Raw genomic sequence first — 18,315 nt, forward strand, 5'->3', positions numbered from 1 at the left:
GGTTGCTGCAGAGAGGGTGAGCCCCAAAATCGGCATGTAAAATATTCCCAAATCCTTGTCTGATCACTAAATTATGTGTTTGGGGGAGACCCCATGAGGCTCAGCAAAATACCAGCTACTAGAAGTTGAAAAGACTGAGCAGAGATTTTAGTTGCTTCCCAGTGAGAGCAGAGTTTTCAGTTTGAATCTAGCCATGTAAACAAAATTATGCTTTAAAAGAACTTAACAGCATTCTAGAATCTCTACATTGTGTCATTCATAATTTCCAATATTCCGTTTTTAAAAATCAGTAGACATGAGAAGAATCAGGAAAATATGATGTGACCCATAATCAAGAGAACATAGTCAATAAAAATAGATGCTAAAGTACCTTGATGTTCCAATTAGTGGACAAGGACGGTAAGGCAGCTACAGTAGATGTACTCAAGGAGGTGAAGATACTGCATAATGAGTGAAAAAGGAGAATCTTAGCAAGGAATAAAAGACTACAAAAACAACCAGGAATTCTGGGGAGATGGCAGCAAGCCAAAATAGTTTTTTAATCTTCAAAATGGTCAAACATAGAACAACTAGGTAGCAAAAGTAAAACAGTAGGTGGTAGGGTATTGGTAAAACCTCAAAATACAGTTAGGGACACTCTGCACTGTTACCTGGATGGTAACAGTATTTATGGAAAGAAGAAGGAGGAAACAGCAATGGTGGGGGAGACCTGAGAACAGGAGAACCCCAAAATAACCAACAACTATTCACTGGAATGGGTGATGAGCCAATTTGAGAACAGAAGCTGAAAACGGGAAGGATTTACCACTCCAATGGCTCAAGAAAATTGGAAGGTTCTGGGCTCCCTTCTAGGATTGAAGAGAGACTGCTTGAAATAGAATTAAAATTGAGCAGGTTAGGGACAAGCTAAAGGAAGGAATTAGATTATCCGAATCAAAGTGGGGGAGAGGAACTGAACCAGAAAAGATGAGAAAGCAAGCTGCCATTTTGTTTTACCACTACAACAAAGGACTGCACTCTATGAAGTTAAAAAAAAAATTTCTAAATCCTGCGTCATTCGAAAAGTCTGATTCATTCTCTGGATCCAGCTGCCAATTTGTATGAAGTAAGAAAGACAGATGAATATGTTGAACTGCACTAAGGGTATGTGTATTCGTCAGCTCCGGCTGCCGTAACAGTTTATCACAGACTGGGTGGCTTAAACATCAGAATTTTATTTCTCACTGTTCCGGACGCTGGGAAGTCCAAGATCAAGGTGCTGGCAAAGTATGCTTCATCCTGAGGCCTCTTTTCTTGGCTTTTAAGCAGCCACCATCTCTCTGTGTGCTCACATGACCTCTTTTTTGTGCCCACATGTGGAAAGAGAGAAGAGGGGGTGAGGAAGGGAAGGAGGGAGGGAGGGAGAGAGAAAGCAAGCTCTCTGGTGTTTCTTCTCTTAAGGACACTAATCCTATCAGATCAAGGCCCCACCCTTATGACATCATGTAACCTTAGTTACTTCGTTAGAGGCTCCATATCCAAATACAGCCACGCTGAGGGTTAGGGCTTCAACATATGAATTTGGGGGGGGGATGGACACAAACATTCCTTCCCTGAATGCAATTAGCAAAATACAGAGTGTGATAAACTCCATGGCAAACAGCATGGATTGTTTAACATGTAAATTATAAGGAAATGAAAAGGATGGAGGAGGAACCTGTTGACTAAAAGAGACTTAAAGGCATATAAAATGTATTTAAAATAAGCAGGAAGAAAATTGTCTTGGGAAGCATATTTGGCTGATAAAATATTTTTTTAAATGTAAGGAATGGGGAGTGACTGCTAATGGATATGAGAATTTTGGGAGAGAACAATAAAAATGGAATTAGACAGTGATTATGGTTACTCAATGTTGTGAATATGCTAAAAACCACTGAACTATATATACTTTTTAAAGTGAGTGAATTTTATGATACACAAATTCTATCTCAATAAAAATGATAAACATGTACATACAAATTTCAAAAACCCAATGAAACGATAACTGTAAAAGTTAAGAGAATGGTTACGTATTGTGAGAACTGTAATTGTTTGAGACGCACAGAAGAGGCTCCTGTGTGAGTTGGCCAAGTTCAATTTTTTTTGATCTGGCTCGTGTTCACCTTATAATAATTTCTTAACATAAATACAGAGGTTGCCAAAAAAATGTATACACATTTTAAGAAAGGGAAAAATTGTATTAAATTTACACTGATGGGGGCAGCCAGTTAGCTCAGTTGGTTAGAGTGGTGCTTTTAACAACAAGGTTGCCAGTTCGATCCCCACATGGCCTACTGTGAGTTGCAGCCTCCACAACTAGATTGAAATAACTGCTTGACTTGGAGCTGATGGTCCTGGAGAAACACACTTAAAATAAATAAAAGTTAAAAAAAAAATTATGCTGATGGTAACCACTTTGAGCACCTCTTGTAATTGCAGAGGTTAAATGTGACTTGTATTTTTCTTATCTGCATATATTGAGTACTATAATTTTAATAGTTTTTTCCTTTTTTTAAAATGTGGGGGTGGCTGGTTAGCTCAGTTGGTTAGAACGTGGTGCTGATAACACCAAGGTTGCTGGTTCGATCCCCACATGGGCCACTGAGCTGCGCCCTCCTTAAAAAAAATGTGTATAAATTTTTTTGGCACCCTCTCTATATTAAGTTTGTTTGGCTTTCTATACCTATGTTTTGTTTTATACTTAAAATTAGATTTAAGAAATACAAATTCTAAAGCTGAAAAGTACAATAACTGAAACGGAAAATTCACTAGATGGACTTAACACCAGATTGGAGGCAGCAGAAGTTAGTACTTGAAGAGAGATAGGAATTATCCAGTCTGAAGAGCAAAAGTAATATTTTAGAAAAATGAACAAAACTTCAGAGACCTTTGAGACTTTTTCAAGCAGCCTGACATACATCTGATTGGAGCCCCAGAAATTGATTGTGTTGACACACCCACCAACTACAAAATGCACATTCTTTTCTAATACATGTGGAACATTTGCTAAGATAGGCCATTTACTGGGCTGTAAAACAAGTCTCAATTTAAAAGACTGAAGTGTTTAATAGAGTATGTTCTCTGACTACAATGGAATTAAATTAGAATATCATAACACTAAGACATATTTTTAAATCTCCAAATATTTGGAAATTAGTGAATACATTCTAAATAATCCATGGGCCAAAGAAGAAACCACAAGGGATAGAGAAGAAACCACAAAGTATTTCAAATTGAGTGATAATGAAAATACTACGTATTAAAATATGTGGGATACAGGAAGGTGGAAATGTATAGCTTTAAATGCTTTTATTAGAAAAGAAGAGGCCGGCCCGGTGGCTCAGGCGGTTGGAGTTCCGTGCTCCTAACTCCGAAGGCAGCGGTTCGATTCCCACATGGGCCAGTGGGCTCTCAACCACAAGGTTGCCAGTTGGATTACTCGACTCCTGCAAGGAATGGTGGGCTGCGCCCCCTGCAACTAGCAACAGCAACTGGACCTGGAGCTGAGCTGCACCCTCCACAACTAAGACTGAAAGGACAACAACTTGAAGCTGAATGGCACCCTCCACGGCTGGGATTGAAGGGACATCAACTTGACTTGGGGAAAAAAAAAAAGTCCTGGAAGTACACACTGTTCCCCAATAAAGTCCTGTTACCCTTCCCCAATAAAATCTTAAAAAAAAACAAAAAAAGAAAAGAAGAAAGGTTTAAAATCAATAATGTAAACTTCTACCTTAGAAACCTATTAAAAACATGAACAAATTAAACCCAAAGTAAGTATGTGGAAGGAAATAATGAAGACTAAAATATCAGTGAAATAGAAAAATAAAAAGACTAACTAGAGAAAATTAACAAAGCCAAATGGTTATTCCCTAAATAGTTTAATCAAATTAATAAACTACTTCGCAAGAGAGAACACAAATTATCATAATCAGGAATAAAAGGCAGAGATACCACAATAAATCCTACAGATATCAAAAGAGTAATAATATTATGAGCAGCTGTATGTATTCATCATAGTCAGTCATTGAAGAAGTTAAACCACTACACAGCCACAAAAATGGCTAAAATTAAGGAGACCAACCATACCCAGTGTTGGCAACGATACAGCACAACTGGAACTCATACACATTGCTCTTGGTAATGGAAAATTTGGGGGAAAATTTGGCAGTTTCTTATACAGTTAAATAAACACTGATTCTTTGACCTAACAGGTCCACTTCCAGGTATTGAGCTAAGAGAAATGGAAAACATATGTCCACGAAAAGACTTGTACAAAAATGTTCATACAGCTTTATTTATGACAGCCAAAAACTGGAACCAATGTAACTATCCATTAACTAGAGAATGAATAGACAAATTGCAGTCTATTCATACAGTGGAACACCACTCAGCCATAAAAAGAACAAACTACTGATCAAAATAACACCATGGACATTATGCTTAATGAAGGGAGCTGAACACAAAAGAGTACATATTGTATGATTCCACTTATATGCTATTCTAGAATAGGCAAAACAGGTGAAATAATCAGAACTGCATTTGCCTCTGGGGGGTGGGGATATTGATTAGAAATAGACGTGAAGAACTTTCCGAGCAGATGACAGTGTTTCTTCTATATTGTAGGGTATGGGTCTGGATCAGTCAGAATTCTCCAGAGAAACAGAAACAATAGGATATAGTGTGTGTTGATAGGTAGGTGGATTGATTTATAATGATTGGTTCATTTTAAGGAATTAACTCATGCATTTGTAGGGGCTGGCATGTCTGAATTTTGTAGGGCAAGCTGGAAACTCAAGCAAAAGTTGATGTTGCTTTCTTAATGTACAATTTTTCCTCCAGTATAGCAAGGCAGTTCTAGCATTTGAATTCATTTTGGTAAGCTACCTTTTGGCCTATGTTTCAGCCAACCAACCAAATAAACCTTAGAGCCTTTCTGACCCCTCGAGATACGACACTGAATCCAAAATCTCTGCTTAGTAGACTCATACCAATAAATTCGGCCTGACCCAACTTAACGTTCCTTCTACCATTATTCCACATGTTAATATCCATTCCCACACATGCGTGTATTCCCAGATTATTGTCTATATAAGTAGGAAAAACCATGCATTCTCTTTGAATGGTTATGCACCTCCTCGTGGGTCACACTTTGTACCTAACTTTTCATGACTTGCTGGGAGTAGTCTAGTTAAAGGTCTAGAAACAACTACCAAGGCAGCTGCCCAAGGGGAGATACTGTGGCTTCTCAGTCAAAACAGAGTCAGTCTCCCCAGATGGGTGGAAGGGCTGCTTCTACCAGCCAAGAAGACTTAGCAGAATTTAGAGCTTCAGTGTCCCCAGCTTCATCAGGATTGGTACATTCGTTTATCAGAATTGTACAGCTCAGATCTCTTCATTTCAGTGTGTGTAAAATTTACATTGAAAAAACTGTAAAAATATTTAGTAATACTGTGATGAGGTGGAGTATGGGTACTAACATAACTGTTGATAATGGCTGAACCAGGAGATGGGTATGGAGGTGTTCATTATACCATTATATTGTTGTATTTAGTATTCCTGTATTAGGGGACATTTAGATTGTATCTGTTGTAACTATAAAAACATTACAGTGAACGTTTTTATATATTCAAGCTTGTTTTGAATTTCAAGTATTTTCTTAGGATGGATTCTTAGAGCAGAATTACAAGCTCAGATGTTATGAGCATCTTTGAAGGCCTTTGATTTCATTGGCTGTACTAATTTACACTCCCATCAACAGTGCATCAAAGTATTTCATATACCACCCAAGCTTAATTTTTCCTCATTTTTCCACATGATTGCTGAAGAAATTATTATTCTAAGGATCCCTAGAAACTAGTAAGTTACTAGTAACCAAAATATAGACTAATTTATCCCATGACATCTGCTTTGCCTACAAGAAGTCGATCCCTAAGCTTCTTTTTTTTTTTAATGGTAACAAAATGGAAAAGGATCAAGGGTCAGCCTGGTCTGGCCCTCTGCCTGCATTCATGGCCGGGTGCATCTTCTAGCCTCACCTCTCGTGTATCTGCCATTTGAAGGAGAGACTGTTTCTGCTCCAGCTTGAAGGGTTATTGCTCTTCCTGTACAGCGTCTAGAGTATGATCAAGGTCCTGTCAGTGATGACATGTTGGTGCTGATGAAGTATCTACAATGCCCATCATTGCTTGGAATTTTTCTAATCAAACTTAGAAGCAAATGTTAAGCAAAAAATAATTCCACAGCTGAAAGCTTTTTTTATTTTTAAGAAAGGGTGTGTGGGGCCGTACTGCTAGCTAGAAAAGGACCAGGTCCTGGGGCATGAGATCTAAAGCACCAGCAACAGGGCTACATGGAGAAGGCAACCTGTCTGCTGTCCTGGAGTTCAGGGGCGTGTTTTATACATTATGTTTCGAGGAAGAAAGATGTAAGCTGTTTTGAAAGAATTCACATTGGCTACAGATAAGGGAGGCTGGAAAAGATGAAGCAGGACTGGTTCTATGATAGGGCACAGTCCATGAGAAAGAACTATTTACTGCTTTTGGTTGGTTACAGGCAACAGTTCTTCACGTTCATTCATGCATATGTGGGAGTGCTATGGTGTCTGGTGGTTCTAGGAGATGCCTGGAGGTTGATGCAAAGCTCCAACATACATTCAAATAGGAGCAGTCTTTCGTTAGTTGGCCCACAGCTGTTAACTGGTTAGCTATTCCTGTCCCGTCCTCTCACTCCGGCCGCTTTAATTTAATTTGTAATATCTCAGAATTTTTCTCTTGTCACAAACTTCCTGCAAGGTCAGATCATTCCAAATGTGAGTTCTTTGGTTTTCCTGTCTCCAGGTTCACAGCACCTCAGGCAGAACTCTATGAAGCTGTTCTAGAGATCCAGAGAGATTGTCTGACCCTCTGCTCCCCAGGAACAAGCTTGGAAAACATCTACAGCATGATGCTGACCCTGATAGGACAGAAGCTTAAAGAGTTGGGGATCGGGAAGAACATTAGAGAAAATAATGCCTTCAAGGTACTCCATTTCTCAAGAACACCTGATATGTTTCTCGGTTTTCATCCTATGTAAAGTGAATTCGATTTAGAAGCGGTCCTTGGGATCCTTCGTGGGTAAGAGGGACTTACCATGCTTCCCCAAAAACAAGACCTAGCCGGACAATCAGTTGTAATGCATCTTTTGGAGCAAAAATTAATGTAAGACCCAGTATTATATTATATTATATTATATTATATTATATTATATTATATTATATTATATTATATTATACCCAGTCTTATATTATAGTAAAATAAGACCGGGTTTTACATTAATTTTTGCTCCAAAAGACACATTAGAGCTGATTGTCTGGCTAGGTCTTATTTTTGGGGAAACACGGTAGATTGAACGTGGATTAAAACAAAGGGAGTCAGTACTTATTTCTCCCAGAAGATGGCAGTACATTCTGATTCATTGAGTACTGTATAACTCAATCCTCAGAACATAAAATGAAGTCTGGTGCAGACAGTGCAAAAGAACACAAAAAGGAGAAGAGGTTAGCTTAATTCTTCTGTGGTAATTTTGAAAAGGGAGAGGTCAAAGGGGAGGGTGTTTGTTGCTCAGTGACATCGTTGAGATTTTCACAGCATCCTCAAGGGCCATGTCTTTAATGAATTTCATCTACATCCAAAATGTAATGGTGTTCAGTAAAAATGCAAGGCCTCAGCTTTAATTTAAGATGCTGGGTGGTCAAGCCAAACAGACTATTAAAGACGTCTCCCATCTCCAAGTTTAGGCTGCCAGGGTTTCTTTTATCAATAGGAAAGAAGCTATCAATTCCTCGTGCTCAGGCCAGAGAATCTTTAATTAATGGATAGAAATATCCAGGCTGGTAAATGCCTACTAATTACCGTGTTATTTGGTGTTTCATGCCTACTCCACAAGTTGCTGTGATATACTCAGGGTCTTCAGAGTAGACTCCCTGACAGGGAAGTGTGAACATTGAGAAGAGAATTATTGTAGCATAATCATCTTCCCTGCCCCAACAGAAGAGATTTTCACTTGCCATAGTCATTACTGGGGTAACCCAAGTCAGCATGTGTGTCGTATATTAAATAGTGGGACTGAAGACGTGGGTTAGTTAGAATGCCACGGGCAGAATTACATACGAGAGGTGGTAGTTCATCGGGTCTTTTAAGCATTAGCCAAAGGACAGGTTAAACATAACAGTGGCAGAACCACGAGCGAGGCACTAACGCATAGCTCACTGATTTATGCATGCCCAACTTTCCCCATGAGTGGTCACTCCTCTAATGGCACTGTGGAAATAACCTTTTCCAGGCTGCTCGAAAATACTGCCCTCATCATGTCGGCCATTATCTTGGGATGGACGTCCATGACACTCCGGACATGCCCCGTTCCCTCCCTCTACAGCCTGGCATGGTGATCACAGTGGAGCCAGGTAAGGGGAGGTGCTAGCAGCCTGTTACCCCTTGGGACATGTAATAGTAGTGTCAAATAGAAAGGTAAAAATTTATATATAATTCAGTGAGGAAAATGAAATCTCCAGTGTAAAAGATACTTTTAGATTTTTCTTGAGCTTTCTTATTTAACATCATACAATTTGTTTAATTTGACTTCTCCAGTAAACAACAGACAGGGACCACTTTCTATAAGTAGCTATTAAGAAATAAATCATTATTTTAAATATTTTTTTATTTTTGAATTACAGTTGACATACAATGTTATATTAGTTTCAGGTGTACAACATAGTGATTAGACATTTACATAACTGACAAAGTGATCACTCCAATAAGGCTAGTACCCATGTAACACTAGACATAGCTATTACATTATTGACTACATTCCCCATGCTGTACCTTACATCCCCATGACTGTTTTTATAACTGACAATCTGCATATCTTGATCCCTTCCCCTTTTTTACCATCCACCCCAACCCCCTTCCACCTGGCAACCATCAAAATATTCTCTGTATCTATGAGTTTGTTTCTGTTTTGTTTGTTTATTTTGTTTTTTTAGATTCTGCATATAAGTGAAATCACATGGCATTTGTCATTCTCTGTATGACCCATTTCACTTACCATACTACCCGCTGGGTCCATCCATGTGGTTGCAGATGGCAAGATTTCATTCTTTTCTTATGGGCGAGTAATATTCCATTATATTTATGTTCCACTTGTTTATCCATTTATTCATTGATGGATACTTAGGTTGCTTCCATATCTTGGCCATTGTAAACAATGCTGCAATGAACATATGGATGCACACATCCCCCTGAAGTAGTGTTGGGTTTCGTTAGATAAACACTCAGAAGTGGAATTGCTGGCACCTTCTTTGTCTCTTATTGTAGCCTTTGTTTTAAAGTCTATTTTGTCTAATGTAAGTATTGCTACTCCACCATTTTTTTTCATTTCCATTTGCATGAAATATATTTTTCCATCTCTTTACTTTCAGTCTGTGTGTGTCTTTCAATCTGAAAGGTAGCATATGTATGGGTCTTGTTTTCTTATCCATTCAGCCACCCTAAGTCTTTTGACTGAAGCATTTAATCTATGAGTTCTGACAGTTAAGTTCGCGAACTTCTTACAGCAATGTTGCTAACCTTTTTTGATGTCAGAAGGATTATCCATTATGAGTTTGTACCAACTGGACAAACAGTTAACCAATTTTACTATTTGTAAGTGCTGAAAAGGCTGTGTGAAAAAGTTAGACGACCTGAACTTTTCACCAACAATTCATGGCTCTTGCATCACAACAATGTACCAGCTCACACGGCACTGTCTGTGAGGGAGTTTTTAGCCAGGAAACAATTAACTGTATTGGAATACCCTCCCTACTCACCTGATCTGGCCCCCAATGACTTCTTTCTTTACCCGAAGTTAAAGGAAATATTGAAAAGAAGACATTTTAATGATATTCAGGACATCATGGGTAATATGACAACAGTTCTCATGGCCATTCCAGAAAAAGAGTTCCAAAATTGCTTTGAAGAGTAGACTAGGCCATGGCATCAGTGCATAGTTTCCCAAGGGGAGTACTTTGAAGGTGACCGTAGTGATATTCAGCAATGAGCTATGTAGCACTTTTTCTAGGACAAATTCATGAACTTAATTGTCAGACCCCATATTTACATTTAAAATAATTACTGTAGATATGTAGTTATTGCTATTTTATTTCTATTTTTTGTTTTTGTTTTTCCTTCTTGAAGAAGTCCCTTTAACATTTCTTGTAATACTGATTTGGTGGTGATCAACTCCTTTAGCTTTTCTTTGTCTGGAAAGCTCTTTATCTGTCCTTTGAATCTAAACGATAGCCTTGCTGGTACAGTAATCTTGGTTGTAGGTCCTCGCTTTCCATCACTTTGAATATTTTGTGCCAGTCCCTTCTGTCCTGCAAAGTTTCTGTTGAGAAATTAGCTGACAGTCTTATGGGAGCTCCCTTGTAAGTAACTAACTGCTTTTCTCTTACTGCTTTTAAGATTCTCTCTTTGTTTTTGACCTTTGGCATTTTAATTATGATGTGTGTTGGTGTGGGTCTCTTTGGTTCATCTTGTTTGGGATTCTCTGCACTTCTTGGGCTTCTATATACATTTCCTGTGATAGATTAGGGAAGTTTTCCATCATTTCTTCAAATAGGTTTTTAATTCCTTACTCTCTCTTCTTCTGGTACCCCTATGATGTGAATGTTGGTATACTTGATGTTGTCCCAGAGGCCCCTTAAACTGTGAGTATTCTTATGTTTTTGGATTCTTTTTTCTTTCTGCTGTTGTGATTGGGTGTTTTCTGCTACCTTATCTTCCAAATCGCTGATTTGATCCTCTGCTTCATCTTTTGATCTATTGATTCCCTGTAATGTAGTCTTCAGTTATTATTGTATTCTTTATTTCTAACTGGTTCTTTTTTGTGTCTTCTATCACTATTTTTATGTTTCCTATCTCTTTGTTGACGTTCTCCCTGAGATCACTGAACATCCTTATAACCAGTGTTTTGAACTCTGCATCTGGTAGATTGCTTATCTCTATTTTGTTTAGTTCTTTTTCTGGAGTTTTATTTTGTTCTTTCATGTGGGACATGTTTCTTTGTCTACCCATTGTGGCTGCCTCCCTGTATTTGTTTCTATGTATTAGGTAGGGGTGCTGCATCTCCTGGTCTTACTAGAGTGGCCTTATGTAGTAGGTGTGCTGTGGCGCCCAGTAGCACAGTCTCCCTGGTCACCTAAGCCGGGTGCTCCAGGTGTGTCCCTTATGTGGGTTGTGTATGCCCTCCTATTGTAGTTGAACCTTGATTTCTGTTGACATGTCAGTGGGAGAGATTAATCCTCAGGTTGATTGGCTGAAAGGACTAACTATGTACGACCACAGTGGAGGAGTGTTGTTCTGGGGCTGACCTCACAGAGCAGGATTCACTTTAGCGGGGCTCTAGTACCTGATGAGTCCGCTCTTTGGGTGTGTCTTTTGTGAAGGTAGTTGGGTGGTGTCTGGTGTGATTCGAAGCTGACCACTAAGTCTGTTGGTTCTGGGGCCTCTTGGGTGGGGCCCTGGTGCAGGCCAAGGTTAGCCACTGCCTCTGTCCTGCCCAGGGCTATCTTGTATGAGCTACAAAGTGATCTGCAGATGGTTGCCACTTGTACTTGGCTTGGAGGTGCTTAGTAGAGGCTAAGCTGCAAACTGAACCTAGCTGACGATAGTGCTTGGCTAGGGGCTGCTCAGCAAGAGGTATGGGGCACACTGAGGCCAGATACTGCTTGTTTGGGGTTTGTGAACCTCTGAGAGGTTTTGGGAAAGTCCACAGCATGAGGCAAGACAGGTCATTTATATGGAAAAGCCACTGGGAAACATCTTGGGTGGGCCCACAAGTTGGGTGGGGCGGGGTCTCTCGAGTAGTAGTGGTGGGCTGCTCACCCTTCTGAAGCCCCCGCGCTTTTCTGCAGAAAGACACTCGGATTCACCATTTCTTAGTTGCAGCTCCTCTGCAAACTCATTGAACTGCCCACATTATCCTACTTCTTAGTAACCAAATCCTTTCTCCTAAGCGTCAGAGAGAGCTGGCAATCTAATGGTTCACCACTGTGTGATGCCAGGCGTTGGGCAGATTTGAGCAAAGTGTGGCTGTGTGTGAATATCAATTTTTAAATACTGATGCTGTTTTTGTCATGAAAATAGATCTCATTCTTAGATTTCTAAGTGTTTTCATCTTTATATAATTAAAGCTGGGACACATATTTTATACCACCATTTGAACCCAGTCATACATTGCTATCTGTGGCCTTACGTGCCATTTAGTCCAGTCTGGTCGGTACGTGGGTGCTTCCTTAGACTTTGACTACATTTTCCTTTGCTGATCTTTTTTTATCAGAGCAGCAATTGTGAGTGTAGTAGAGGAAGTTTATAGTTTTTTTAATATGAAAAGACTGGCCGACTTCATGATTAGAAAAGGTTCCTTGGGCTCTTAATTTTCCAAATATTCATTATAGTCTTCCTATTTATCTCTTACTTTGCGTTGTGTATATCAATTACATTTATGGCTTGTTTGAGAGGGCTTATTTGAGTATTTCTGCAGCCTCTGGTTGTTCAGGCTAATAATCTCTAAACAAGTATTTTTAAAATACCTTATATCTTTCTTTTAGCGTAGTGCCCTTTTTCCAGGGGACTACTAGTCAGACAGAGAAACAGTGCATTTATATAATCTACTGGTTCCCAGCATATATTGACACATTCAGGAGTTAAGTAACTTCAGTGACCTGCTTGAGCCACCAGAATATGACACATTCATGATCAGCATTATCGCAGTTGTATGGAGCCTGTAGTCTGGAATACAAAATAACTGTAATAATAGTTCTAGTAATGATAGCCAACATTTATTGACCATTATGTACCAGACACTTTTATATGTATTATCTCATTTCATCTCCACAGCTCTCAGTAGGTACTGTTAAGATCCCAGTTTTACAGATGAATTGTAACAGAGAGGTTAACTTACTTGCCCCAAATCATCCCGTTACTTCCGTTTATGAATAGCACATTCTTCTTTCTACTCCCTAGGCATTTATATTCCCGAGGATGACAGAGATGCCCCAGAGAAGTTTCGTGGTCTTGGTGTACGAATTGAGGATGATGTAGTGGTGACTCAGGACTCACCTCTCATCCTTTCTGCAGATTGTCCCAAAGAGATAAATGACATCGAACAGATATGCAGCAGGGTCTCTTGACCCTCACTGCAGCCCACGTGTATCTCAGGTTCAAGAGAGGTGTCCGCTGGCCTCTGGGCACGTGTGCTTTCTGAGTGTCTGTGTGTGTACCTTGTAATGTGTGTTCCATTCAGGAGTGCAGCAGCTGTGTGAAGGGATGTGATTGTGTATATGGTCTTTTTTTGTCTTAAGTCCCTGGAAATCTGGAAAATTAATGTAACTTTAGTAACATTAATTCTGTAGAATTAATGACCCAGGCAAGTTTAATTTTTAAACATAAAGAAAGATCTCTGGTTACGTATGTCCATGCATTCCAGTTAACACATTTAAATGTAAAGAAAATTCTCTCCTTCTGCTCAGGTCTTTTCCTTTCTGTGCTTTTGCTGTGATCCACCTAATAGCATAAGATGTTTCTACGATGCTGATATTTTGAGCAAATCACCAAGGTCTACCTACACTGAAAGCCACCCATCAGCGATTGTGTATGGCCAATACGTACCTTCCATAACTCCTGCCTACCTAGTCTAGAGCTTTCTACCAGGGCCACATGAAGCCCTCATGTGCACTGGTGTCCTGCAGTCCCACCATTCAGCCACAGTCCAGGTTCCGGCAACATTAGCCATCAAGCAAAATGGTTTTGAGCCTTTCTTGCTATTGGTTCCCTGGGGCCAGGAAAGTGTTTAGATTCTTGATAAGAAAGGAAATGGAGAAAAAAGAAAACTATATAGGTGTCTGCTACAGATCCAAACCTCCATCCCTCTTCTCAATCTAAATATGACTCCTTTCCCAGACGTCCATACTTCCTTCATAGGTTCTTAATACACTGACCCTCAGAATACCCTTGAAGCTGCTGCCCTGGCCAAGGGCTAGTCCTCTATTTACCCGTAGAGTCAGAGGAATGGCACCCAGTTTTCCCTGGTATCATTCTGTGATTCCCTCTCGTGCTAACAAAAACAAAATGTGGACTCCACCAAGTGCCTGTAAATATCCTCTGATCCTTTTCTTTCTCTGACATTAGCACTGGAAGGGCAGCGATAAAGTCTTATTTCCCTCAACATAGCATTGGATGCAATTATACAAGAACTCAGTTTGCAAAGTGAACAGGGCTAGATTGCTGAAGATGGGTTATTGGGGAGCGTCCGACTTTAAAAAGGAAAGCTTTAAGAACTAGAACCCCTCCTTTAAACCTGGCTATGAGCCCAAGAAGTACAAAATGTGCTGATGATCAGAGCATAAATTTGAGGGTTTTTAAGAAAATATTTGTATTAACGAAGCACAAGATGGGAGATTAACACTCCCTGTAGTGTTAGAGGTTTGCTCATTTTATCAGGAAAACCCAAGGTACAGAGCCCAAAGCAGACAGGCAGTGACTTCCTCGGGAGACAAAGACAGTGTTTTAAACCAAAGTGACAGAAATCCTGTCCTGACAGTCCTCACCCACCAATGCTTGGCTTCTCTAACCTTATCTCAGCAGCTGTGGGGATGGATGGCTGCACAGCTGGCGTCATCATCCCCGAGCCTGCCCTCCCTCCAGCATCTCAGTCCAATGCCACTGTCTAAAAGAGGGGACTGAAAATAAATTCACAACTTGGGCTTCTCACCCCTTGGGCCTCTATGGCTCCAGCAACCCTTGGATTGGGTTTCCTTTGTTCATTTACAATCCTGCAATAAGTAATTTCCTTTATGTCCTATAAAGCAGTTTCTGTGGTCTTAACTTTTTAGCTATTCGCCTAGGTTCCTTTTAGGTAAAGCAGCGTACTTGGACATGAAACAGACTCCTTCCAGTTAGATTCTAATCAAGTTCCTCAGATGTCACGAATAGTATTATAGTTAGAATGGCTGTTGTGGAATTCTTCTAGTGATTTTTTAGTCCCTGACGCAGGTATATTGTCCTTTGAGTCCCACATCAACCATGGCAGCTAAACATTTGAATCAGACTATCAGAACCATCAAGAGATGATGTCATGGTCATCTCAGAGCAATGTTTTAGGGGCTGTCTGATGTACCCAGAATTTGTGAGCAGGTAATTGTGTGTAGTGCAGGAATCATATCCATTCCTCACCATGCCACAGACATGCCGCACATTTCCCTCCATGTCAAAATATAACAAATACTTCGTATATATAGCAACCTCTCCTAGAATGAGAGCCTGGAATTTAAAAACTCCTCCAAATGCTCTACTGGAATTTGTCTCCCTGAACTGAACCGATGAGTTTGAATCATTAACGATACCACCTAAATGAAGGGAGCAGATCTAGATAGACTCCGCCACATACTTTCATGTGTTTATTTCAGGAATTGCTCTTTTTCCCCCTTAAGGAAACGGGCTGTGTTTTTTACTTAAAACACAGCAATGGAAACACTGAAGTAAAAACTCTCCTCATCCCAAGTCATAATATCCAAGTTAGGAAGGTAGCTCTGCTGGTGACTTCAAGTTCTTTTGGTGCGTCTTCTTTCAAAACGTTATTTTCTTATTAATTTTTTAAGGTCAGAAAGGGAAAACTCCTATTATAGGCGTTATATCTTAAATTGAGATTAAGTTAAATCCCCCAGATAAAGACATTGAAATAAGTTAACCCCCTCAGATAAAGACATTGTAACTCATAGAAAAGTTGGGCCTTGTATATTTTTCAAAATGTACATAACCAGTACCCTCTTCAGCTTTCTTAATAAAAGAAAGATTGCAAATATGATACATGAGAGCTGCCTCTGCTTCTCTTGTGCCCATGTCACAAGTATAGTGACATCAGTCCAGCTATCAAGGCCTTTGTAACACAGTGTTTCCTACAACTGCTACCAGTAAAAGAGTTAGAATAGGAAATAGACCATATCTGCCATACCTCAAATGGCATTTAATAGATGAGAATGTAACTTATTATGCGTGTATGTTAGAAACTAAGTGAGGGTCCAGGATGGTAACAGCATAAAGGACCCTGCTTGGAAGAGGTTTTTATGGTTTTGTTAATTTTTTTTAATTTAAGCTGTTAGGGTTAGGTTTTAAGTCTGGGCTAATATACTTCAAGCTGAAGTGTTTAATATTCCTGGTATAATGAGAAGATGAATACATCATGAGAGCCTAATATTAGAGCAGAATTCCATTGTTACAAATTCTGTGGGTCCTGTCTGCTCCTTACCTCTGCCTCTGTGTCACTGAGGAACTTGGGGTAAACATCAGTATTGTTCGGATCCCAGGTCCCCATGAAATCAAGGCTCTTGGGGTGTGCTCCATGAGGATCTGAAAGAACTACAGTCTTTGTTAGCATTTCTTAATGCTTTGTATGACTTTTGTGCAATTATATAAATTCAATTTGGACAAAACGCTGTTACTTTTAAGGCTCTGTCCACTGAAAATAGGTACGTCGTTCCCCAACAGGGGGAAAGCATTTGTTACTGTCATTTTAAAAATAAACTCTAAAACAATATAAAAGTGTATGACTTGTGTGTTATTTTCAAATCTAGAGTTTGCAGCATTAAATTTGAGAACATGTTAATTTATAAAATATTTTATTTTACAGAGTATTCATTAACTGCTGCCACAAAATCAAGATAGTAAACTTGAGATGATTTTATTAGTCATGGGTGGGGGGAACAATGGATTAGATCCAGCCCATTAAAAGATTGACTCAAGGATAATTATGCTGACTAGAATTTACCTTGCACATAAAAATTTGTGGCACTATATAAATACTGATCTAGATTTCCACCAGTTTTCAAAGCCAGTGGTTCTGGATAATTGCCACTAAATGCTATCTTTCTTTCCCTAGGAAAGTTGGGATTAGGAAATCCACAATGGTATATTAAAAATGTTTATAAAAATAGTCATCCTGGAAAATGTGGATTCAATATTTCATTGCTCAGTGGTTACGCTTCTCTCCATGTTACATAGATTAAAATCTTTCATAAACTATAGCCAACCCCTGCACTGATTATAATCTGGGCAGTGGACCATACATTATACATAAATGATTCTTTACTGTAGGAATCACTATGCATAATAAGTTGTACTTGACGTTACATAAAATAGAGCAGGGACAGGGTCCACCTGCATAGACCTGAAAGAGTCTGCCTTGACAAAAATATTTATGAGTATGGTGGTTCCTCAAAAAATTAAACGGGTTGGCCCAGTGGCTCAGGTGGTTGGAGCGCCATGCTCCTAACGCCAGGTCGCCTGTTCGATTCCCATTTGGGCCAGTGAGCTGTGCCCTCTACAGTTAAAATTATGAACAATGGCTCTCCCTGGAGTTGGGCTGCTGTGTGCTGCTGTGAGCTGCTGGGCTACCCTATGCTGCCAGGAGCAGCTGGTGTCCAGCGTGAGTGGCCAGAAGCCAGCATGAGTGGCCGGCAGCCAGCGTGAGTAGCCGTGGGCTGATGTGTGCTGCCATAGACTATCGTGTGCTGCCATGAGCGGCCAGTGGAATGGCCGGCAGCCAGCATGAGTGGCTGGCAGCCGGAAAGAGCGGCCGTGAGATACTCTGAGCAGCTGACCAATGACTGGCGACCGACTGCCTCAGCTGGGGAGGGTGGGCAAGGCTCTTAACACCAGCATGGGCCAGGGAGCTGTGTCCTACACAACTAGACTGAGAAACAACGGCTTGAACCGGAGTGGGAGGGGGAAGTGGAAAAAGGGTAAAAACAAAATGAAACAATATCATTTGATTCAGCAATTCGACTTCTGAGCATATACTCAAAAGAATTGAAAATGGATTCGAACAGATACTTGTACATCCACGTTCATAGCAGCATTATTCATAAGAGCGAAAAGATGGAAACAACCCTAATGTTCAGCGGTGGACAAATGGATAAACAAAATGTATATATCCGTACAATGGAATATTATTCAACTTTAAGAAGGAATGAAATTCTATACGTGAACCTTTAAGGCATTATGCTAAGTGAAATAAGAACCAATCAGTATGATCCCCCTTTTGTGAAGTTGCCTAGAGGAGTCAAATTCATAGAGACAGAAAGTAGAATGGTGGTTGCCAGGGGTTGAGAGGGGGGAAGAGGCATTAGTATCTAATGGGGACAAATTTTTGTTTGGGATGATGATAAATTTCTGGAGATGGATGGTGATGATGGTTGCACAACAATGTGAGTGTACTTAATGC

General features: G+C 39.9%; 1 protein-coding gene across 4 annotated transcripts in view; it reads left to right on the top strand.

The window, feature by feature from the left end:
* Positions 1 to 18,315, top strand: part of XPNPEP3 (X-prolyl aminopeptidase 3) — a 52,718-nt gene that overhangs the window by 33,231 nt on the left and 1,172 nt on the right. For 2 of the 4 annotated variants that reach the window (XM_074326454.1, XM_019734497.2), the window contains 3 exons: positions 6,858 to 7,038; positions 8,341 to 8,461; positions 13,062 to 13,369. In XM_074326454.1, the coding sequence (XP_074182555.1) occupies positions 6,858 to 7,038; positions 8,341 to 8,461; positions 13,062 to 13,228 (469 nt within the window). In that variant the 3' untranslated portion in view covers positions 13,229 to 13,369. Of the gene's footprint in view, positions 1 to 6,857; positions 7,039 to 8,340; positions 8,462 to 13,061; positions 16,635 to 18,315 lie in introns of those variants that run through there. The other 2 variants (XM_019734494.2, XM_074326453.1) reach the window with 2 other exon arrangements.

The sequence above is a fragment of the Rhinolophus sinicus genome, linkage group LG02, assembly GCF_036562045.2.
Source record: "Rhinolophus sinicus isolate RSC01 linkage group LG02, ASM3656204v1, whole genome shotgun sequence".
Classification (NCBI taxonomy): Eukaryota; Metazoa; Chordata; class Mammalia; order Chiroptera; family Rhinolophidae; genus Rhinolophus; species Rhinolophus sinicus.